Source organism: Trachurus japonicus, chromosome 1, assembly GCF_045865225.1.
Source record: "Trachurus japonicus isolate A0001 chromosome 1, Traja_1.0".
Classification (NCBI taxonomy): Eukaryota; Metazoa; Chordata; class Actinopteri; order Carangiformes; family Carangidae; genus Trachurus; species Trachurus japonicus.
In genome coordinates, this window is record NC_140907.1 from 1,778,522 (window position 1) to 1,803,701 (window position 25,180).

General features: G+C 41.3%; 1 protein-coding gene across 5 annotated transcripts in view; it reads right to left on the reverse strand.

The window, feature by feature from the left end:
• Nucleotides 1-25,180, reverse strand: part of kcnq5b (potassium voltage-gated channel, KQT-like subfamily, member 5b) — a 152,531-nt gene that overhangs the window by 11,008 nt on the left and 116,343 nt on the right. For 2 of the 5 annotated variants that reach the window (XM_085764131.1, XM_085761995.1), the window contains exons 4-11: nt 22,337-22,512; nt 17,603-17,728; nt 15,227-15,337; nt 13,160-13,255; nt 12,078-12,172; nt 9,190-9,216; nt 3,136-3,359; nt 292-403 (exon numbers count right to left, since the gene is read on the reverse strand). In XM_085764131.1, coding sequence (XP_085620257.1) covers nt 292-403; nt 3,136-3,359; nt 9,190-9,216; nt 12,078-12,172; nt 13,160-13,255; nt 15,227-15,337; nt 17,603-17,728; nt 22,337-22,512 — 967 coding nt within the window. Of the gene's footprint in view, nt 1-291; nt 404-3,135; nt 3,360-6,927; nt 6,985-9,189; nt 9,217-12,077; nt 12,173-13,159; nt 13,256-15,226; nt 15,338-17,602; nt 17,729-22,336; nt 22,513-25,180 lie in introns of all 5 variants that reach the window. The other 3 variants (XM_085764837.1, XM_085763551.1, XM_085762710.1) reach the window with 3 other exon arrangements.

The window sequence follows — 25,180 nt, forward strand, 5'->3', positions numbered from 1 at the left end:
CTGTGTGAACATTTATTTGAGTGTTTTGTGAGGTCATATCGACCTTTGTCCACATGAATGTTTTTACCTAACACAGTATGGAAGGACTGGACAACCCAAAACTATCACACTGTTACTTCTGGCTCTTGCTGTTGTTGGCTCAGAGGCATAGACATAAAAAAAACATCTTCCAGTCACTTTAATCGTTTGAGCTTGTCCAAATCAAGGTTTGTTTGCATGCATCCTCAGCAGCAGCAGTTAAACACTGTATTAACAGGATTGATGGAGGACTTCCTGCATCCTCTGGCTCACCTGACAGCTCTAATGACAGACTTGACTGAGGGCAGTAAGTCCTCCACTGAGATCTCGCAGTGACAGCCCTTCTCATCGAAGCCATCCTCCCCCGTCATGTTGGAGTCTGTTGCTTGGAAGAAAGGACACAGGAGGATTCAGGTGGTGTTGCTCGAGAAGATTCAAGTCACAAAAAAAACCAAAACTAAAATTTCTCCTCACAGTTGTAAGCCTCTACTACTTACTTTTCAAAATACGTCCCTGTTTTTGCAGGATCATAAGAATGTTTTAAGTGTTTAATACTTTTTACAGTTTAAGTGTTGATCCATAGCAGGATCTATTGGTTTGGTTGGTTTTAAATACCAAAAGACAAGAAAACAAAACCTCCAAAGTTAGTTTCCCATCTCCTCTCTCTGGAGCTCATGCAGTTAGTTTTGAGAATCACCCCACCAAGACGCATTTGATTTTATCATCACTCTACTCTGTGTGGTTGTGGAACAGGGAAGTTTTAACATTACAATCACAATCACAAGAAACATTTCAGAATTTTGCCAAATGAAATGAATGTAATGTGATGCTCATGAAAACACTACATTATTAGATTCCCGGTGAGAGAGTGGGTCAGCAATCAGACATCATTCATTTAGAGCAGTGACTGTGTTCACCTGATGAGTAAGAGGTGAGTCTGAGCCTAAAAACCAAAACAATGACTTTATATGGTCATTTCTTTAAGTATTCAATCCTAGTTAACAAAGTGAAACTTCTGGTCCAACCTATGCCCAGGTCTGGTCCTAGGTCTGATCCTTATTTCCACACCTACACAGAATCGGACTGTTATCTTCAAGTATTGGCTGGAGGAATTTCAATTTTGTATGTGCCAGAATTGGTCCAGTGTGGGAGTTGCATCTGTCAGACACATAGCTGCTGCTGTGAACCAGATTCAGGCCATAGAAATGAGTGTATATAGGTCCAGAAGAAAACACACATGTTGCCCAAATGTGTGCCGGATTTATTTTGCATATACTATATTTTTATTGTATTTCTAGCTGTATTTTTAACACTGTAAGTGCCAGTTCGACAACTTAAATGAAGGGTGTAAAACAAGTTCTGGGTTTACATTCACTAAAATCAAGTTACTGTGATACTAGGGTTGAATCAGGTTCTGTTTCAGGTTCTTCTTCGCCTGCAGATAGAGCTAACATTACAACTACGGTACCAATACGGCTCTGTTCATGGGCTTGAGTCGGACAGACGATGTGTGCCGAGGTTTACAGTCTATGGCTGGACTGCAGAGTCAGGATATTTGTTCTGTTCAACCAAATATTATAAATGACCTGGGTTAAGTTTCGCTTAATAGGGCAAAGCAAGGACTTGTACATGCTTCACAGTTTATACAATATGTGTGTGATACATGCTGATTAATAAAACAGAAAGAGACTGGGTTAGATTGACCAGATAAAAATGTAAAACAGGGCTGATTAGTAATTTCCTCCATTAATTATAATGAACATTTTCTACTGAAAATCTCAAATTTCATCTCTAATTGAATAATAATGAAAGGGGAATTTTCCCCTCCTCTACCATCTCATTCAACATGTCAGTGGATGATCAGATGGAGCGTGGCTAAGCAGCCAGCCCATTTGGTTTTGGCTAGCTTGGTCACCAATTCCTGTGCACCAACAGGCCACAGCCAGCTGGCTGCCTCGACACCCCATATGGCTGCTGGAGCTCCACCACCTCCATCCTCCGTCAATCTACCACTCAACCCACAAACACCAAGTGGCTGTTACCCAGGACGGCTCGCCAGGCCGGCACTGCTAGGCCAGAGGAAGGAAGTGAAAGCAAACATTAGCATTCCTCCACTCAGCTGTCTGAATTAGTAAAAAAAAAAAAACCCAAAAAACAGTTCTGGTTGGTTTCACGGTTGGCCGATATATGTCGTTTTAAATATGTGAAGTGGAACTGCTTCAACAGTAAAATAAAAATTTAAAAAAAATGAATGAAAGTTTTATAGATGCCACCTTCATTTCTGTCAAGTATGAAGCTACAGCCATGACGCTCGTCCAGCTGGGCACAGTTGTAGAAGCAGTTGTTTGGGAGTGTAAGAGGTGCTGATAAGATGGATTCAGTTAGAGCTAAGCTAGAAATTCTACCCATACTTTTTCTGAATGAAAAGGAGTGGTCTCAGCCCCCTCAGTGCTAAAGCCCTGACATTTTTTGCACGCAAGATTAGGGGTGGGGAAAAAATTGGATACAGCGTAGTATCGCGATATTTGGCATGGTCGATATAAAGACACCAAATATCGATCTGAACAGAATAAGTTTATCTTATGTTTTCATTTGTAGTTTTTAAAAAAAAGCTAATAAACTGCAATATATCGCAACATATTACATATCCCAATAATATGGAATCGAGACACAAGTATTGTGATAATATTGTATCGCAGGACCTCTGGTGATTTCCACTTACTAAAGCCCCTACAAATAACTTTCATTTTGTGTTGATGTTGGCGACCCCTTGTGGACAAAAGCAGTAGTGTTTTGCGGGAATGAAGACTGCATCTCCCATGAGCTCTAGCGTGTATTGTCGTAAAGACGCTTATCTGGCTGGACCAACCCGACCACTGCCTTTCTGAAGGTATAGAAGTTACACTATTAAGAAACAGCTTATCTTCCCACCGATGGCCTCATTTGCTGTTGTAGGTCACACAGAGACATCAGCAGAAACGAGAGACTTTTGCACATCCAGTTTAAAATTTTTTGTAGGGGGTTTCAAGATAATAATCTGACGCCAAATAATCATGATGCTGAGTTTGGACAAAATTACAACATCTTAGTTGTGTACGTCAGGACAGAGTCACCTACCATCAGTGGTGGAGCGGGACTGGCTCTTCAGGCGGAGTGAGGGTCTGAAGCGTGTGCGGTCATTGAAGCTCCAGCTCTTCTGCACCTTGGCCGGACTGGTGCCCTCCGTTCCGGCCTCGGCCACGGGTGACCGCCGGTCGTTCACAGAAGACGTCTGCCTGTTCTTGATGCTCTGACCTCGAGGGCTGGCCATCCTCACCCGCTCCTTGAAGCTCAGCTTCTGGCTGTAGAGTGACGTTTGGGATGGATAATGGTCCAGAGGGTGAGTTGGAGTGAGAGGAGGAAGAAGGGAAGTGGAATGACAGACAGATAAAGAAGGACTGACAGTTAATGATATACGTGTCAGGAAAACAAGATAAATCATCTACAGCTTTTGGCAAAATGCTGCTCCTTTGCACACTTTAACCAAATGGGATTTGTCACCCAAAGCTTCACCTATACCAATACAAGGGTGAAGAGCTGCAGCACAGGATGGAGTAAGACCAGCATGCATTGAGGCAAAATGCAAACTCAGTTCAGGTTTGATGCTTCAGCTGTGTGTTGGAGATGTGCCAGGGTGTGTGCATCCACAATGGAGTTGGGGTGTATAAAAGCTGCAGTGTGTCATTCTATGTGACCAGTCACATTGTTCTATCGAATGGTGATACCTTGTTAAAGTTGAATACTAACCCCATGTGTCACTTAACCTACACAACAGCAAGGCCCTGTCCCATTTTAGCCACTTCCACTTGATTTCGGCCCTAGCACTTGGTTTTGTGCGTTCTCGTGTAAGGGTAGGGTGTCCCAATTCTTTTAAGAGCAACCCTTAAAACCACCGCTTAAATCAGAAGGAGTCCAGTTACAGACTTTGAACATACAGTAGTGCAAGATGAAAAGTGGCGAAGGCGTCTTCTGTTTTCTGCTTTTCTTCTTTATTGGTTCATCAAACGAAGAAAGATCATCAAACAGGTTGGAGCTGGAATTTTCAAACCTACAATAAAAACCCACTACAGGTTGGTGCTCCTACATTGTCGCTATGCGTTACATAGGTGAACACGTTGGCTACACTACAGTAAGTGGTGTCCCAATTCATAGGGTAAGATCTCTACTTCTAACACTTCTCACTTCATCGTCAAGGGGCCACTCGAAACCAAGTGCTAGTGTTAAAGCAGGATGGAACTGGGCCCAAGTCTCCATTTAGAGGGTTAACTATACATTAGTTAAGGAGTCACATGATGAGGTGAGTTATGGAGGAAAAGAACTGTAAATTACTTTACTAAAAAAGTGAACGAACTGGACAATGAGGAGTCGAGACAGTCAGAAGGTGGATGATCATGTCTGTGCAGCTGAGATGACCACATGCAAAGGCAGTGCACAGGCAGCAGGCATGGCTCATCCAAATGCATTCACTGAAGAGGTTGTGTATGTTGGACTGAAAATGTACAGTTGTATTTCAAAGAATCAGGCAGGTGATGGTCTGTCCTCTTTTACTCTTGTACTGTCGACAGATCTGATGGACAGACCAGAACTAAAAGTGTGCTCATCCATCTCTCAGTGCTCTCTGACTGCACAGCACAGACGGCAGTTAAGATTTTTCACTGATAAACTGATCTGCTGTCAGTAGGATGGTGCAGGCTGGGAGACAACACACACTCCAGTTGTCATGCTCATGATAATGAAGGAACATGTCTCCTTGTGTGATTCCCTCTCTTACTCACTGCATGTTTTGGTCTTTTCATGGGATTTGTAAAGGTCCAGTGTGTAAAATTGGGGTAAAACCGTGATGTTAAGCGTTCAGATTCTAGATTGCAGCGCTCACTCAGTCGTTCGCACCCACCCCTCAAAGTGACGGTGGCCTCCGAGGACAAAAAAACTTGTTTACCTGGGAGTATTTCAGGAGCATGGAGCGATGAGGTGAAGGTCTAAACCATTTTACCCTACAGTATGTCTGCTGTTTCCTCCTTCTTTCGCCTTCTTCTTCGTTGGTTTATTGATGAACATGAAACTCTTGAAACATGCTCTCTGACTGGCTGGATTTTCCGTTCGGGCTGCCGTACAAACATGACGGCGCAAGATGGCGACACTCTCTAAAGCAAGACCCTTGCTACATGTATACAGTATAAAAGAAGAATTATAAGGCTACGAAAACCGAATTAATTTTATTTTATAGCGATTATACCATTCTTTTTTCAACCTTGGGGTCGTGACCCCACGTGGGGTCGCCTGGAATTCAAATGGGGTCACCTGAAATGTCTAGTAATTAAAAAAATGTACTTATTAAAATATCTTTTTTTAACTAATTATTATTCTTTTTAAAGGGACAATGAGGAGTTTCTCCAGCGGCAGAACGAAAAATTCCGCGACAATAAAAACATCTAATATTAATGTGGATGAATCTACGCTACCCAAACTTGTCAATGGCTCCATTTTTCGATAAATATATTGTTTTGACTCGCTGCCCGGCGAGTCATGAGAATAACGCCGCCGAAAAGACGGATATTTATCAGCGGGTGACACCAAACAACGTCTGCCCCAGCAAGTCAGAGATTTTATTTCTCTCACACTCACACACAAGTGACCTGGAGAGATGCAGCCGCATCTCACAGGAGGATCGCGCGTGTGTGCGCATAGCGTGTATGTGTGTTCCCCTCCACTACACAAAACAGCTGATCGCTGACCGCTGCCGCTATGAGAGCATTTTCACCGTGGCACAACCCTCTTTTTTTCTCTTCTTTCATCAGCTCTAAACTCACTCTTCTGCACCGCGATTACAAACCACAGCGTGCTTTCCAGCAGTAGGCTATATTTTTCTTTTTTTACACATATTTTTATTTTATTTTTTTCAGAGCACTTTCTATGCGCTAACGTCAGACGCACGCTCATCCGTCGTGACGTCGGTAGATCCTTTAGTCCGCTGGCATAATAGCAGTGTGAAAGCGAACTTTACTGGACTATATGGAAACAATGTAACAAAAAAAAAAATTAAGTCCGGACCTTGGTCCGGACTATTAGGTGTGAAAGCGCCCTTAAACAACTGTATTCTATACGTTAACTTTCTCAAATATAAATCGAGTTCAAATAAAATGTAGCTGACGGCCACGTGATCGCGGGGTCGCCAGAAATTTGTGATGTCAAAATGGGGTCACGACCCATAAAAGGTTGGGAACCACTGTATTGTACACTTACGGTATACTAATATTAGTATAACGTAACTGAATAATCGCTATAGTATATTCAGATTTTGCCAATAAACCTTAACAATTATTACACACTGGACCTTTAAAGACACTGTCTTATATAGAGACACATGTGATGTGTGTGTTTGAATGACAGCGACATGTCATGACTACAGTACTGCAGTGCAGAGGGCAGTTTACATCAGGGATGTGGAAGTGGAGTGTAACAGCAGTTTAGATGCAACACCAGGAGCTGGGCGAATAAAAAAACAGCAATAACATAATAAACATAATAATCAACAATGTCTCCAACTGTGTGCATGTCTCTATGGTGATGAGATCTTTTACTTTTAAGTGTTAATCACAGAACGGAAAGTTAATACCTAGCTGAAATGTTCTGATTGTAAATGTAGTTGAACCAAATTCACAACAGGCAGAAGTAGCGCATAGCTCAGGCAAAGATCAGACAGGGGGAGACTGTGCGTTACTACAGAAGCGACTGGTGTCTGCCTGCAGGGTTCACTGGCTCGGCTCTCTCTGAGACTGTGCAGCCTCCTACAGATACCCATGCACCAAGAATTAGTCAGCATTCCCAAAGAAAAGTGTCATGTAACACGGCAACAGGAACGCTGTGTACCTATGATTCCGAGCCGTACACCTCCTCAGTAGCTTCTGTTTATTACAATGAACTTTACTAAAAGACCAAGGGGGAGATAGACACACGGTGATGTGTTACATGATGCAGCATCAGAGGAGAGAAAATGTTAACATGTGAATGTTTCCTAGAGGAGATATTGCTCTCATCACCCCGCGCCACACTTTGCTAATTTATTTCTAAGTCTTAGGCTTCGACGTGTCCGTGCAGCGATCCTGAGTCAGACCTTCTGTGTGCAAAGGCTGTGAAGTATGAAGTCATATTTCATAGTTTCTGTTGGCATTTCAATTTGTCCACCGCTGACATTTAGAAGAACCAGAATGGAGGCAATTGAGCTTAGTTGGGGGAAAATGAACATCTACAGCACAGCACCATTTGAAAAAGGCTGCAATTTAGTGACTCACACACTTCATGTCTATATCCCTCATTTAACTGTGGAGATTCAGCCGGGCCATGGCAACAAGTGTCTGAATCACCAGCGTGAGGCCAGTAACCTTTAGACAGGCACTCGTGGCTCCTCTCAGGGTATTAAGATGCAGACCTTGCTCTTTGTTTTTTTTTTTGTTCCAAAGCTGTGTTTTTAACACTGCAGTTCTTTATCTGTTACTTTGGAAATACATAAATAAATGTAGCAAATAAATGAAATACAGCAGCTACTGCATCTGGGCTTTTAATCTCTCCAGCTCTGCAGCCCAGACATAAACATACAGTACAGAAGGAGACTGGATCTGTCCTCCCTCGCTCTCTGGGCTGACTCTCATCTCTTCATTCGCTTATTTACTTTATTGACTTTTCATATTCCTGTGCTTCTCCTCTGCAGTGTAAGTACAGTTCATACTATGTGACACCACTGACTGGCTTCAGTTTGCAAATAAACATTTCAGGTGTCAGTATTTTTCATAACTGCAAACACAACATATGACATCACTAAGCTGTCAGAGCCCTGATGACGTCCTCCCTCTAAATGCATTAGAGCATCAGGAGCACCGGTATCGTTAAAAATATGAAAAATTGAAATGAAATGAAAACACAGAGTCACAGAAAATATCATTTCAAATCAGGGTGTGATGTGAGTGTCTGCATGTGTGTGTGTGTATTTGAGAGCCTCAGCATGTGCACTGTTAGAGAGGAAGAGTGATGAGGGGAAAAAGGCAAACAAACAAAGCACCAAACACCAAAGGGAAAGATACGTACATGAGTCACAGAGTGTTGGTGTAAAAGTAACTACGAGCTGAGCTACATCTCCTCACACACTCCAGTATCTCCAGTTACAGTGACTTCACTGTCTCACTGGGGTGGCGGCTCCAGAAGTGGAGCAACAGAATGGGCATATCCACCTTTTTCCGAACGTCAAAAACGTAAGCCGGTTTTGCTCTTCCGGCGGAGTTTTATGTTTAGGTTTCCATGGTTTCGGTAGTTGCGGTAAATGCATGGATTTTTTTTTTTCTCAATGAAAATCTGTAAAACGCATGGATCATCACACCAGCTTTTAACAATGGATATCACACAAATTGACATCCGTGTTAAAAGCCAACGTTAATAGATCCATGCGTTTACCGCAACTATGACAACGACTGAAAACCATGGAAACGGAACCGTACAATTCCACCGGAAATGCAAAACCGACTTCCGGTTTTGACCATATGATGATGCAATTTATAAATCGATAAAAGTCGTATTTTAATCAACATTACATCTGAAATTAATAATTTCACTCATAAGCCGTGTAATAAGTGGGATAATGTAGAGTTAGTCTGTGGTTATGGAGAAATAAAGACTAAGACATCCTTCATCAAAGCCCATACAGATGTGACTGATAAGCATCTAATAGTGACACTGACAGGCTGCTAGTGCAGATACAAGACACCTTCTGTACATCCAAAAAACAGTCAAATGTTTTTTTTCTGATATCTGAGATCTATTGATCAATATTTGTTTACAATCAACAGAAAAAATGACTGTGTGTAACATTGCAACAGTTGTGATGAATCATCATCATCTGACTCTGCTGCTTTGAGCCTTTTGATGTTCCAGCTTTAGCCCAACTTCAGTAAACTTATTCCCTTCTCTCAACCTCAAAAACAAAACTTATCTGCAACAAACGTAGAAATGGAAACATATTTGCTAAGAAGTGTTTGGCAAGAAGAACTGGACAATAACAGGAGCCTGTCATAATTACTGTCATCTAAATTTTAGAGCTGCAACATAATGGAAGACTGTGAATGTTCTGTAAAAGTCACAAACCTTGTTGTAGACTCTCCTTGCTCCTTCCTGTGGGTGATGAGAAGAACAGAATGATATTTTAGAAAACATCCTTTCATAATAGATACACATTAACTCTTACAGGACCATACCAGCACTTAACGTGTTTAATCTCATGTATTACTGTACAACATTTAAAGGGATACACCAACATTTTTTTTGTGTGTCTTGCTTCACTCCCAAGTCCATGACAAGCAGATAGACACCATCCTTTCGACTGTGCGTGCAGTAACAAGGGAGAGCCCGTATCGCTCGTAATTAGCTTAGCTCAAACACTGGAAGTGTATGGGTAGTGTTAGCCTGCCTCCACCTAAAGTCATCAGAGAAACTCTTCAGCAACTCTAAACGGAAACCGGCGGGCCGATCTTCGTCTCAGATCTGACAAAACTCTCCGGTAAGGGATCTTGAGCGGTCAATGCCGGTAACGGGACGAGATTGGTCAAAACTAAGCAAGCAAAGAACTCAAGCAAAGACGTTTTTTTTGGTTCAAGCTATCTACATCGAAGGTAGATTAGTTTCCTATTTCAAAGTAAAAGCACAAATTCTATCATCATGGTTTTCTGTATGTAAAGGGCAACGGGTGTTTTATTTTGTGAAATTAACCGGAAGTGCGTTGGTCACAACGGCTAGCTTGAGTAGCGCCGAATTCGTCCGAACAAAATTGTAAACAGCTGGTATTTAGACAAATTAACGACACACTGCTGATCTAAACGGCTACTTTCTCGCCTAAAAATGTTTGAAATGTCGATAAGGTGATATATTTACAGAGTTTAGAGCTAAAATGAAATCAGCTTCTGACTGCTGATTTCGGCTCGGGTAGGAGGCAGGCTAACACTACCTATGCACTTCCAGCGTTTGAGCTAAGCTAATTAGGGGCGATACGGCTCTATCTCCCTTGTTACTGCACGCACAGTCGAAAGGATGGTGTCTATCTGCTTGTCATGGACTCGGGAGTGAGGCTTTTTTCTTTTTTGTAAAATATAAAAAATTGTTTTTTGTTCAAGAATGGTTGGCACGGATATTAGGAATACATTTGAATCTGATTTGTAGTGAAGAGGCTAAAACGTTTAAACACTGCTATGGTCCTTTAACATGATAGGAAGATTTTTGAAGGGCTTGTCTGCAACTGCTTTTTATAACAGCAGAGGAGGACAGCAACACATCAATCAATACTAAGCATTCCAGGGGACAGCAGGCTCACTACAGACATGCAGGTCTATGCAGACTGTACAGGCAAACTAAAGAAGCACTTGCAAAAGTGAAGGTGATGACTGAGCAACAGAAGATTTGCCACATATCAATTTTAACACTTGTCTCTTGTTTTGTACATTATGATCACAGCTGTACAATGTCACTGCAGATGATTTCCCTAATATTTCCAGGCTCCATACTGTACGGGGTTCTGGGCGATTTCATGTACACAATCAAACACACACACAAGGAGGTCGAAAACACACACCTCTACAAGTGTGTATCTGAGGAATCTAAATTCAAAGTTGTAATTCTGCCATAAATAGAAAGAATTGCAAAAGCAGGGAGTCTCCTAGTTTGCTGAACGTGCATCAATGTGGTCAGAACGATTTGACATGAACTAGTAACATCAGGTTTAAATCTGCTGTCTGGGATATTCAGATGGAGAAGAAGAGGAAACTGCCACATGCTGATATCACCATGATAACAGCAGCATACACACATATCACATTACAATACCTGTGTGAATTAAACCTTTCTGTTTTGTACCATGCTCACTACCTGTGTAGTATTATGCTCTTACTCCTTCTGACTGTGATTCATAGTTGCAGTTCCACACACAACTTGATCACTTAGCAGTATTGACAATACTGTACTGTAAATAAAGTATTTTCCCCCTTCCTGTTTTATTTTCCTCTTCTTTTTTGCATATTTGTCACACTTCAATGTTTAAGGTCATCAAATACAGTTACAAAAAGTAATTCCCCAATCAGTGTGTACAAATCGGTGAGCATAAACCTGACCGTAAATAAAATAAAACTATTTTTTTCTTTATAATTTACACTTTCTTCCTTTTTTCTTGACTAAATGACTCAAAGTGCAGATGTGAAATGGTGAAAATGTCCATATAAACTCTCATGACATTGTGACAATCAGTTTTCGATCTGTGTGTGTGTGTGTATGTGTGTGCACCCACCGGTTTGTTAATGCGAACCCCCTCCATACTGAACCCCATTGTATCTCCATATAGACATTTGTCAGCAAACAGTAGAATATGCACTGTAGCTCCAGATCAGGACTGAGTCACTGACAATTTACAGAGACTTAAGTTCTGCAAATCCAATGGAAGCCTGATTGGCTCATTGAATAGCCGTCAAAAATAGATATACTGTATTATAGAGGGCGGTGGCTAAAATTGCTGCCTCAGCCTCTCAAAGAGACAAGAGTTAAAGTGCTAGGTTCACTGAGCTCTCACAGTGACTGTAGTCAGAAGGAGAGCCTGACCTCGCGTGAATCATGCCGAGAGATAAAAATTTTCATTTATATAATAAGAGTAACAATTAAGGGTTCAGAGATGTCTTTGGAGTCAGCGTTTTTGTGCTAATTCACACAAATTGAGATTAACAGAGCCTGGAAATGATTAGTCTTTTTGATGGCTGTGGACCATTTTCCATTTAGAAAAGGAAATTATTGAAATGAATGCATTTATATGTTGAATTACGGAAAAAAGAACAGGTACATTAAACAATAAGAAAGAGCAGAAAAAGTTACATTAACAGTTAAACTTTAAAAATCATATATAGCAACTAATAAGGTAGTACATAAATGAATTATAGGGAAAGATGGCTCAAGTGGCACAAACACCAAATACAGACACCAGCTGCCATAGTTGTACCTACTTTGTAGGGCTGCAGGTATGCAACGCCTTCAAGTGAGGCTTCCAGGTAGCAATGGAAACCGAGTTCTCATCAGCCGCATAACTACGCCAAACACACTGCATGCAGAATACACAAAACCAAGAGGAAGAAAAAGAACAGAAGAGGACCCAAACGAAAAAAGGGAAAGGGAAAGAAAAAAAAAAACAAAGCCAAGGAGGGAGGGGAGGAAAAGGATGAGGAGAACAGAAAACAAAAAAAAAAGCTGATTAGTGAAAAACAAAAAAACTGGTGCTTCACACGTCTGTGGTTGGGCGGAGGTCAGGCATGGATACATGCCTGTGGGAGGGCAGGAGGCTCTCATAGTGCCGCCATGTGGCATCCAGGTAGGGCCTGGTGCTGTCTGTGGAGTAATAACGCCACGCAGCCTGGTACAACATGAGGGTAGACAGGATGAAGAGGAGGTGGTGGTGGACAGATGGCATGAGGAGGTAGAAGTCAGGAGGACAGAGAGATGAGAGAGAGGAGGACAGACAGCGGAGGAGCACGGGAGGAGAGGAGGTGAGAGGGACAGGAAGGGTACGGCAAAATATATGAGGAGAACAAGGAGAGGTCGGCAGCACTCGGCATAAAACTCAGGACCACACTCTGAGTGTGAAGACCAGGCTGGAGAAGAAGGAAATGTGTGATGCAGAAAAGACATGAGGGAGGAGGGGGGGTCAGAGTGGGTTTACCAAACTGGTGTTTTGGAGCTTCAACAGGAGAAGGAAAGGAGTAAAAAACACCTCCCAGAGCCATTAGAGAGCTTACTGCACAGTGAGGAGGAGGAGGAGGAGGAGGAGGAGGAGGAGGAGGAGGAGGGGGGCACAGTGGTGAAGCTACCGGCTAATGCATGTTACCGGGGAGAGTCCATGGAAACACAGAGAGAAACTGGCAAATGATAAAACATCATGGAGGACTATTAATCACATTTTCTACATGGCAGGTATTCAGATCTCTTCACTACATCACTGACAACAGTCTTATGTTCCAGCCCCAAACTGGCACAGAGTGTGAGAGGAACAGAAGGAAGGTGGGGGAAGGTGGGGTGGTGGTGGGTGCTTTACCTGGATGAGGTAGGCGGCTGGGTTTCTCCTTTTTTCAAAGTGCTTCTGTCTGTGTTGCTCTTGGACCTTCAGAGCGAAGCCGGAGCCCAGAATACCCTGGAATGAGATTAACAGAATAAATACTGGTACGTTCTTCTTTATTTCTATTGTTATTATTATTAATTTTATATTTGTGTGTGTTTTATACTGTTTTATTGCTGTTTTTTTATACCTTTGATGTATACTTTTTAAACCATTATTATCACTATTATCACCAAGTGTGAAGCACCACATATGTGAATATGTTTGCTACATTATGTATAATCTATGCAATAGACAACGGTTGCTGATACTTTGTACTTTGTATAAATAAGATGAAGATCGTCTGTGCTGTTGTGTTGCAACTATGCTGACGTCCCTCTGCAAATGAAATAAAATAAAAAATTGATCACAAAAAAAAGAGGAAAGAATAAATACTGGAACGTGTCCATGCCAAAGACTCTTATGTGTCACTGAGGAAGACATTACAACTCTAATGAGAACATCCACTACCACAGCATGAGAAATCAACCCACATGTCATATATTTATAATCCCAGAGGAACAGTCAGGTTTTTGGCTAGTATGGTTATTCCCTGTCAGTCACATGTACCAGCCTCAAGACATCTCCACATAATAGACATAGCCTTTGTGCATACCTCCTCCATTATTTTCTGTGTGTTTTTCATTTCTGCAGAAGTTCTGCCAAAAACTTTTATTCGTGGAACTGTCCGGGGCCATGCTGAGTCAGTCTGCTGACCACTGCTTGAAGATCAACAAGTTGGTCTCATATTAAAACCAAACAATATAAATATTTGCCTAGCTAACTCTCAGCCTGAAGATGCAATGATAAGATTTGGTCTAAAACACTGTTTGCACATAGTGTTTCTCTCAGTTTGGAGAGAACTAGCTGCTCCTGTAGCTGCTTCCTCTTGTCTCCAGATTAGCTTCACTTAAAGCAGAAGTAAGCGATCCGGTCGTTTTGGCTAACTTCCTGTCAGCAGATGGAGTTAGCAGTCCCCGCCCTCGTCCCTACGTCACCACATTCACGCGCATCCCTTGGCTGCACACACAGAGAGGACCGCCCCTTTATGCCGTTCTCTCTCCTCATTGGATAAAGGTTGTAGGATACAATGAAAGTTTTCTCCTCGGCTTACAGCAGAGCAGAGTGACTAACAGACCCGTGTTTTGGACCAAACACTCTATATAAGTGATTGCTGTCGGAAGATATAACTATTTAAGACTTATATTAACACAAACAAATTCCGTTTACTTCTGCTTTAATGCTAAGATCACTTCCTGCCTCTAGCACTGTGGTTAGAACCGATACGAGAGCAGAATCAACACAATCATCTCAGTTCATGTCCCAAAATATACTACAAGTTCTAAACAATAAATATACAACTGTATGCAGTCAAATTAATTTACATTTACCAATATCTTCAGGCTTTTGGTTCATAGGAAGCTTGTCACAAACCGTTAGAACTGAACTGAACTGAACTGAACTGAACTGAACTGAACTGAACCTTCAATTCTGAACTATAGTTCAGAATTGAAGGTGCTCTTCTTGTGACTGATCTGTTTCTCACCAAAGTCTCAATTTTCTTCCTCCTGACACATGCAAAGTCTTTTATGATTTTTTTCAAGGCCACACTGTGCAGATTGATGTTTACGTACATTGGTGGAACAGTGTGAAACTGTTGGCAGGAATGTGTATGTGTTTGTACCGTTGTGAGAAACTCCACACGGCACCTTTAATCACAGCTAGAATTATGCAAATTCAGCTGAGTCACTTCAATCATCATATCAAAAGCTTTTAACATAAAAATGAATGAAAAAAAAAAAGTTACATTCAATAAGTTCAATTTTGCCTCCTTTCATTATTTTAGTTACTTTGAGCTTCACCTCACAGACTTGAATCACACATCAGCATAAAGACAAAGTTAATAGCTGTGTCTGGCTGTGTAATTCAACAAGCAATCAGTCAGAGGAGGATTAATAACCTCTGAAAGGCAGAGACAAAGGAATGAGTTGAATAGTTGGGACTTACAGCTGGCAAAGCAAAGAAGGAGATGCCCAGGAGGGCGAAGCCTGCAGACAGCATCCGTCCTGTCCACGTCTTAGGCGTCTTGTCCCCATAGCCAATGGTTGTCAGGGTGATCTGTCAACACAAATAAATTATAACTGGGTCCGTAATGATTCCCATATTGACATGCCTCAGAACTGATGGACATTGATGAAATACCAGGAATTCTATCACGCAGCAGCACTGTGTTTGGTGTGTGTAAACTCATCTGATAATCCAGTCAATGTGCTCTGTGGCAGAAAGTAGTTCCAGTGAATACTGCTCGTGTGACCTGGATATTGTTTACTGAAATGCATACTATAAATTACTGGTGGGAGATTTTATGTATTTTATTTAATTTTGATGTTTTATCTATTATAACTGTATTTATTGAAATGTTTTTGAATGAGTGAGTGCTGTTTTTGATATGCACCATGCAGAGTTGTGCTCCAATCTTGTTGTATGCTTTGCCACAATGATAATTAAAGCTTTCTATTCTATTCTATTCTATTCTATTCTATTCTATTCTATTCTATTCTATTCTATTCTATTCTATATTACTTCCCTTTCTTATGTTGGGTTCTTTATCTGAGGATAAGTTGAGTCAAAACAAGGGAGTGGATCTGTTAGTCTTTGTGAATAAAAAGATATTAATGATTCAACTGATCAAACTAACCTAATCTTTTCTTTCTTTCTTTCTTTCTTTCTTTCTTTCTTTCTTTCTTTCTTTCCTACCCTCTCCATTCCTTTCTCTCCCTCTGTGTTAGCTGTCTCTTGTTGTGTAGAGCTGTATTATATTTGCATGCTGCTTGATTTTGCCACACAGAGACATGATGTGAAAGGATGCCTCCAGGCAGCGCAATCACATCTGAGTGATTAGACCTGTGTGGAGGCTGACTGGGAGTGGGTCTGTTTGGCCTTGGCTCTACAGTCACTGATGAAAGCCTGTAGCTGAAATGTTTATTCTGTCTTGACTAAAAAGCTTTCTGAAGCACAGTATGTGGGCTGCTGTTGTTGTGCTGCATGTGATGATGCTATAAGCGCGATCTGTAAAGACAGGAGAGACCATATTTCAATAATGAGTCACAGCAATGGCACTTACATGGTACTGAAGGATATATGAGCACTGAAAGGAGCCATTCACATGTGTCAGCAAAAGCCTGAAAATAGCATCTAATGCGGTGTATTCATTATTTAATGACAGGAGCAAATGAACCTGGCGCTGCTCGCACCGCTCCTGATTACAGCAGCTGTCAGATTGTCTCTGTGTTCAACTGTCTCTCCATCCATACATCTGTGTTTTGGCAGGGTGGTCATCATGATTATCAGTCATTCGGGCTCTGATTGCTCCGCACAACAAAGGTAGAGGCAGCCATTTGGTACCATTATGACTTTTTGACCATTATATGAGCAGAGCTAATGTTTGAACCCTCTGGGCTCTATCTGAGTCCAGTTCATGTTCTTATTCTTCTTCCTTTTTTGACCATATTAGCTGTGTTAATGCAGATGGAATTACATTTCCCAAAAGGTCTGGAGTTTATTTTTTGGAGTTTTTTTTTTTTTGGCTCCATCATGGCCACTTGAGGCCAATTGAAACCCATGAAAACCACATTTTTTAATTCTTTGTTATTTTAAGTATTAAAATTTACAATTTAGGAAAAATTACTTTCATTTTAAACTCAACACTTTAAAAATTGTAGTTCTGAATGTTTTCTACCAGAATACTGTATGTCATTGGTCCATTTTTGGCCAAGGGAGTGATTTCATGTATTCTTAGTTTCCAATAGGGACAAACAATGGCTTATCACACTCCACTGGAGCAAATTAATGACACAATTTTGGTTGTGATCTTAATAATAATAATGATAATACAAGAAAAAATGGTAGCACTGAGAATATATAGATATTATTTTATTAATTGTCATTTAGAGGTTGTTTACCTTGCAGTTGTGCATTGTGCAAACACACTGGAATTTGAAGGGTTGAAACATACTTATATTTTATACTTACGACAACTGATGTTAGTTTGAAACTTTATGCAGCAAAAGTAGCAAACAAATTCTAAACTATTACAGGGGACAGTGATTTTGAACAAACCCAGAGGGCTAATGGGGGTGTGTTAATGCTCAGAGGCAACACAGTGATCAATCACTGTTAAATATATCCCAGTGTTCTTACTACAGAACACTGGGATATATTTGTGACTAGTTGTTTTCTGATGTTAGTGCAGTTTATGAGATAACATGCAACTCTGAGTTCTTCTGTTGCTGAGGAAAAAAACAAATCTATTCAACAAACAGCTACAGGTCAAATATTCATCTCCATTAAGAATTTCTACAGAGTATATTCCTCCACACTCACCGTGCCCCACCACAAGGCATCAGCGTAGGTGGCAAACTCCTTGTTGAACTTGTTTTCCACAAGGTAGACGAGGAACGAGGAGAAGATGAGAACCAGGAAGCCGATGTACCAGGCGGTTACCAGCTCCTGCAGGCAGAGTTTAAAACTCACATTCACAGTGTGATCATGGAGAAAATAGACTTTTGTTGATGCAAAACCACTTTGGTTTATGAACGTTCACAGCAGAGTAGGGATGCACCGATGCATCGGCTGAACATCGACATCGGCCGATGTTCTGCTCGTTGACTGCCATCGGCCATCGGCAAAAAAAGATGACATTCACCGATGGCAGTGGCCGATGTTTATGTTGGTTTAAATCATAGGGGTTTAAATGTGGCATGAACGCTGTGCTCGGGAGGAACCTTTCTTTTTTCCTTTTTTTGGGGGGGAAGATATTAGTGGTGCAACGGATCATCATTGATCCCTGATCTGTTCGGATCAATATCTTTAGTTCGGCACACATTTTTGAAAAAAGAGTTGCGCGCATGTTTAATAAACACACTTGTTAAGTGCAGCGCGGTCATGGCGAGCGGAGGAACGGAGGAGCCTGAACGCCCCTCGTCATTTAAATCCCCACGTGTATGTGTTTACAACGAAGCCAGCGAGAAATCAATAAATGGAGCGGTGGATTACGTAACTGTCATAACGTAATAATAATAATTACGTAATAATGTCTGTGTCGCGGTGCCACAGAGACAAGAGCCGGGACATGGACACCGGAGGGACGGCCAGGTAGCCTACTACACTGATGTTGCAATGAGAGAGACGCCAGGTGAAGGCAGAGAGCCTCCGTTCTCACTCTTAACCAGTCACAAGTCATGTAGTTAACTATCACAATTACTCTGGGCCTTTTTAATTGAGGTAAAAAGGTAGCGCAGCCACGGGAGAAATCCTGCTTAGTTCCTCTTTCAGTGTATACAGATAAGTTTTAGTTCATCAACCGTTTGGGAAAAAAAACCTTTCATCATTCTGTCTCTGTGTTACTGCAGATAAAGGGGGTTAGGGAGAGAAGTCTAAGTAATTTGACATATTTGAGCATTTTATATATATTTAAAAAAGGTAATGCTATAGTTAGGTTTTCCTGGTAACTACTTTTACCATATAGCAACTCTAATACTAACTCTAGGCCACTGTAAGTGTTTTAAAGTTATGTCAACTAAAAATTGTTTCATAAATTTGTCTAACTGAATTTGTGCTCATTAAATAATAATATGATGAAGAGCTGAAAGACTTTTAAAATAGTTCAGTAATGTTTCTGTGGCACCAAAGACGGAATAAATAACAAAAAGAAAAAACATCGGCATCGGCATCGGCCATCGGCCAAGTTGTTATTTTAAACATCGGTATCGGCATCGGCCCAGAATTTCACAATCGGTGCATCCCTACAGCAGAGCAGTATGAACCGGCTTTTCTGTGAGCAGCAGGTGATACAAGGTAAAGTTATGGCCAGTTACTGGATCTGTGTTTGACAGTAAAGACACTGGTGGGAGCTGTTCTAGACACCCGACAACAAAGGTGCAGCAAACTAGACACATATATCATTTAGCTTATTAGACAGGAAGCTGCTGCAATCTTTCACTGAATACAATAATGTTAGTAAAGCAGTGCAACAAGTATTTCTTCTCTGAAATACAAATAGAGAACAGTAAAAATTCAATATTACAAGTAAAAGAGTTAGGTGAACTGGTGCCAACTCATAGACACCTAAATATATTTTTTATAAGAAGTCACAAACCAACAAAGAAAACACTGTTTTGGTCCTTAACTTCTGGTTGTATTAGAGGGATAGTTCAACATTTTGGCAAATTGGCCCATTGCCATAATCGCTATAGTCATAACAGTAGGTTCGTTACCTTTATTTGTCAGTGTAAGCTATTTTTAGAACAGTAGAGCAGAGCGGCAGGCTGCTCAGAGCTACGCTATGGAGGCTAATGGGATTTCTTGGTTTATCCTCATCAAACTCATCAAATACACAATCCAACAACTCCAAAATGCTCTGGTGGACAAGTTGTGTCCTGCACATTCACCACGCTATGAGATAATGTAACGTTACGAGACAGAGCCATTTTAGAGGTAAATTCATGCAAAACAGCTGATGCGCTGTTTTTCAGCAAACAGTCTCTGTATTTACCTCTAAAACAACTCCGTCTCGTAACGTTTCATGGTGAATGTGCAGGTCACAACTTGTCCACCAGAGCGTTTTGGAGTTGTTGGATTGTGTATTTGATGAGTTTGATGAGGGAAACCAAGAAATTAGCTTCTGTAGCGTAGCTCTGAGCAGCTCGGCCATTTTAAAAATAGCTCCAACCGACAAATAAAGGTAACGAACCTACTACTATGACTATAGCGATTATGGCAATGGGCCAATTTGCTAAAATGTTGAATTATCCCTTTAATGATAATGTATGTAGTACATATAAAGTGGTATCAAATATAAATACTTGAGTGCAAGTACCTCAACATTGGATTGAACTCCCCTTCCACCCCTTCTAATAATCAGGAGTCACTATCATGTACATGGAGCTCATTATGTGCAACAACATGAAGTCATAAGTGTAAACCAGACCAGGTTTGGGTTCAGGCCACTTCATTGTGTTTTCCTGTGCCTCTGGAAGGTACAGTACTTTAATTACCTTGTGTCTGATTGGTGCTGCATTATTACATCTGTCTGTTCATTGCCTGAAGCTCAGAAACTTCAGATTTGCTTATTTTCAAATGTCATTTCTTTTATCTGTGATCCAGCCAGGCGTGTGGGTACATGAGTGTCCTGTGTTGCAGGTAGATGTACAATCTAAAAGAATTACAGGCAGTAATGAACGGCCTCAGGTATCAGCACTTTTAGTTTATGAGTTTAGCTGTACTTGTAAGGGCTGCTGTGGAACAGATTTACTGACTGATTACTTTCCATTGACAGCGACTGGACAGGTAGAGTCTGGTCCGGTCCCCAAACTGACCGTTACTGTTAATCCAGTTGGTTGATGATCACATTTATGGCTCAATAGAACCCTGCTAGCCACACCACACAGCCCCTCACATTAAAGATGATTATCATGGTGGTGGTCAAAGGGGCCATTTGGCAGCCACGCTAACATCAGTCTGCCCCAGGGCAGCTGTGGCTACAGACGTACAGTAGTTTACCACCACCGGTGTGAATGTGGTATGAATGAATAATGCTTCCTGTAAGTGCTTTGGGTATCTGGTACGATAAGGAAGCACTATATAAATGTAAGCCATTATTATTAGGTAAATACTGTATGCATTTACGACATTCCCCCCTGGGACGACACACCCCTCTGATCAGGACTGAGTGGTAAAACTTTCCTTAACATAGCGGAGTGTAGTGGACCAAGGGTAAAAATATGGATCACATGCTCAAATTAAGGACAATTGGACTTGACAGAGATCTGTAAGAGCTACCAAAAAAACCCCAGCTCTTCCCCATTTTAGAAACCATTCTTAAGCAAGCTAGTTCTCTACAGGCTGAGCTGGGCCGAACAGACCCGTGGGTTCGGGCAGAAAATATATACAAATGACCCAGGTTGGTTTAGGCTTCCATGTTTTTTTTTTGGCTTCTACTGGACATGGTTTGATTTTGGTAACCTCAGTGACTTCTGCTGTGACGTCTCATTCATACCCTCTGTTGTAGTTGGTTTGTCAAGACATTACTAACAAATTTAACATTTCAGAATTTTCGAAAAATCTGGTTAAGGTGCGTTCACACCGGACCGCTGGCGACAAGTTTACATATTAAGCCAATGCAAACGAGCGGCTGAGCGCTTAATCATTCAGGCGAAAAATCGCTGACGGAGCGACTTTTCGCTTGTTGCTCAGCACTGATTGGCTGCCGTAATCTATGCGTAACTATGACAACTACTGAAATGATGGAAATGTAATGCAACTCCACCGTCCGGAAGAGCAAAGCTGGCTTGACGTTGTACGGAGCTTGTGGGACTTCCACAACAGGTAAACAGCGGCAACAGGTACAATGTCAGCCGTGCTGGACCAACACAAACGGGAAGAAAAGAGCCACTCTGAGCCATAGATATATATACTGACTTTGTATATATCTATGGCCCAAGCGAGGTGAAATTCACTGGAATCGCTCGAATGACGTCATCAGAGAAATCTGTTGAACTGACGAGCGACTGCAGCTGAGTGACAGAGCAATTTTTTGGGGGCGACACGAGCGGCAGTGACAAGGGTAAAAGGTCCGGTGTGAACGCACCTTTACGGGTACCCCAACTTTGAGTAGACTTTTAGGGGGTTTCCTATCGGAGTTGAATTTCAACATTTTATTACATGATATTACACACCTTCCTAAACACAATGAAGACATTTCTTGGCAATGATTTACTTCCCAGATTTCCATATGTTTCCAATGGAGAATAATGTGGAAAAATGCAATGCTGAGGTCAAAGAGCCCTAAAGGTCACCAAAGGTCAGCCACCAAAGTGGTTCCACAGATGAAATGCTGAAAGTTTCATGCTTTAGTCATAAAATGCACAATTAGTTTGCTTATCTGCCCCACTAAACATCTATCTTGAGTCAATGACTTCATGTTATAATGATAGAGTGATAGTTATATTCACTACAGTTTTCATTACAATAACAGTTTTAATATTGGGTCACAAGACCTGGTCATTTAGTCTTGTACTCCACATTCTAAACCTCCAACCCCCCTCCCCGTCCTCCTACCTTGCTGTGTGCGTAGACCACGGAGCCCAGCAGCTTCCAGGTGCCTCCTCTCCGGTCCATACGCACCATACGCAGGATCTGCAGGAAACGCAGGCTCCGCAGAACCGAAGTAGCGAAGATGTTGCCCTGACTTCCTGCTGACACCACCGCCACCGACGCGATCAACACGATGATATCTGGAGGAAACACAAGGGCTTACTGAAATCAAAATGGACAACTTCTGCAAATCATTAGAAATCAACCCTGAAAGCAAACAATGACAGAAACAGGTTGCACTTAACAAAAAATAAAATAAATACAAATGACTTGTCATAGCAGAGAGTGCTCATTCCTGATGAAACCGGAGCCAGAGGTCTTCAACGGGGGGGCCACAACATTTTGGGTTGAGAATGGAGTGACCGATTGGATGCTGATATATTTCTCATTTATTTACTTATTTTTTCCTCTTTTTTTCTTGTTTTTTTCCTTATCACAATTGATCTACAGTAAATACATTGACCTTTTTTGCTGTGTTGCAGTGTTAGGTCTTTCCTGTCTTGTGCTGTGTCATGTCTTTATGTTTGCAGAAGTAAGCGGAATATTTGTGTTAATATAAGTCTTAAATAGTTTTATCTTCCGACGGCAATCACTTACATAGAATGTTTGATCTGAAACACGGGTCTGTCAGTCACTCTGCTCTGCTGTAAGCCGAGGAGAAAACTTTCCTTGTATCCTACAACCTTTATCCAATGAGGAGAGAGAACGGCATAAAGGGGCAGTCCTCTCTGTGTGTGCAGCCAAGGGATGCGCGTGAATGTGGTGACGTAGGGACGAGGGCGGGGACTGCTAACTCCATCGGCTGACAAGAAGTTAGCCAAAACAACCGGATCGCTTACTTCTGCTTTAATGTTTGTCACTGGTATTGCACAATAATAATAAAAAATAATAATAATAATAAAAAATTGGGGTTGATTTGAATTTTTTTAAAAATATTTTTTAAATGTTAACAGTAATGTTTAAAATAAAACCGTCATTTTGAATAACTTAAATTCATGATTATCATGCAGTTGGTAGACAATGTTGACATTAGCATTGGTATCAGTTAACAAGGTGTGTTGATAAATGACAGTGGCACAGACCACCTACTCACTGTACCTGTACATGTTTTATATATGAACCTGTGCATTATTTGAAAAGCTTAGTATTGAAGGCACAATAACAGGGTACGTTTATACATGGCACAAGGCCCAGTTTAATATCATACACAATTTTATACCTGCTCTATCTCCCCTTTAGTTTGGGGGTCCTTTGCCTGAAAAACATCAAAGACCCCTAATCTCAACTAAAGGTGAATTGTATTAATATTGATCTTGAAAAAAATATATATATTTTTTTATACACACACCATGTTTTGAATTCCAAAAAATAAAAGAATAAAACAATTTACAAGCTTTAAGCATGAATAATGGTTTTTCAATGTTTTTCTGTGTTGAATAATATTTTTTGTCATTTATATCAATGTCTACATTCTATAAATTGTTTTTTTTTAATCTATTCCCATATATCTTGTGATTCTGAATGTTGTACCATTTATGATATTTATGCGATTATTGATATTTATGGGCAATCAAATAATGTGTGATGTTATCTTATTTATTTTTTGTGAAATATTTATATTAATCTCCATGCACAAGGAGGCAATCTAAAGCCTATTTATGTGCCCCTTGCCTTCAGGTTCGCCCCCTTTGTCTAATTGGACCACACATCAATACACTTGCAAACCTATTGCTGGCTCATGTTTATATAGAGATGTGTTTCCCATGGTTCCTATGTAGCACCTGAAGAAGACCAGTTGGCTGAAATATTGTGCGTAATAAAGAGATCTTTTGTGGCTCCCAGCATGTGTGCGGACATACCCTCTCCTTTTTCTTTAACATTGATCTTACAGACAGCCTGGAGGCTCATTCAAGCCTTAGGATCAGAATATGTGGATGTGGCTTGATGTTTATCTCCATCTCCTCACTGTCACCTCTCTGCCGCCCCTCACTGTGACAAATGACCCCGACAAAGGCTCCTTATTACTGGAGCTGACATAAGCTGCCATGGCCATCACCAGCACAATACTCTACTGTGTACTCTGCCTATACACACTATATCTCCACATGCGTCGCCTGGAGACCACATGGACCAGACAGTCAGGAGCACGCAAGCACAATGAAGAATAGAAGTCACACACATGTTCAACGCCTCCACACGGGCTCCATTGGTTCTTCATAAAAACATCCTGGAGTGCACAAGTGCACACTAACTGTGTAACTGTATGCGCCGCAGACTGTGACACAAACATCAACAAACAAAGGCACAGACAGGCCGACAGACGCACACGCTGATTTCACTCTGTCCAGAAGAAAACCACACTGAGCAAATGAATAACATTAAACCCACAAAGAACACAGACAAATAAAGCTGCTTTCACTCAAACACTAAACTATTTCCCTCCTCCTGCTGCTTTGCCCCATCACAAACACATCTTCCATTCCAGTGACGCGCCATGTGAAACCCTAACCCTCCAGGAGTGTTGTTGTTGTGTTTTGACCACAGTGTGGCTGATGGCTCCTTCTATAAACCATGTAGCAGTTGACTGCATGGTGGAGGGGGTAGAGGGGAAAAAGTCAGCAGCAGCGTGAAAAATACATGAATGACCCCACAGGGGACGAGGCTCTCCTGTGGGTTGACTTCACTCCCTTTCAAAGTGAGAGAGTGAAAAACATCAAGCATAGGGTGAATATGCAGGGTCACTGATTCTGGCCTTAACACACAAAAAAAGAATTAAAATCATCTTCAGAGAAAAGAAAATGACCCATA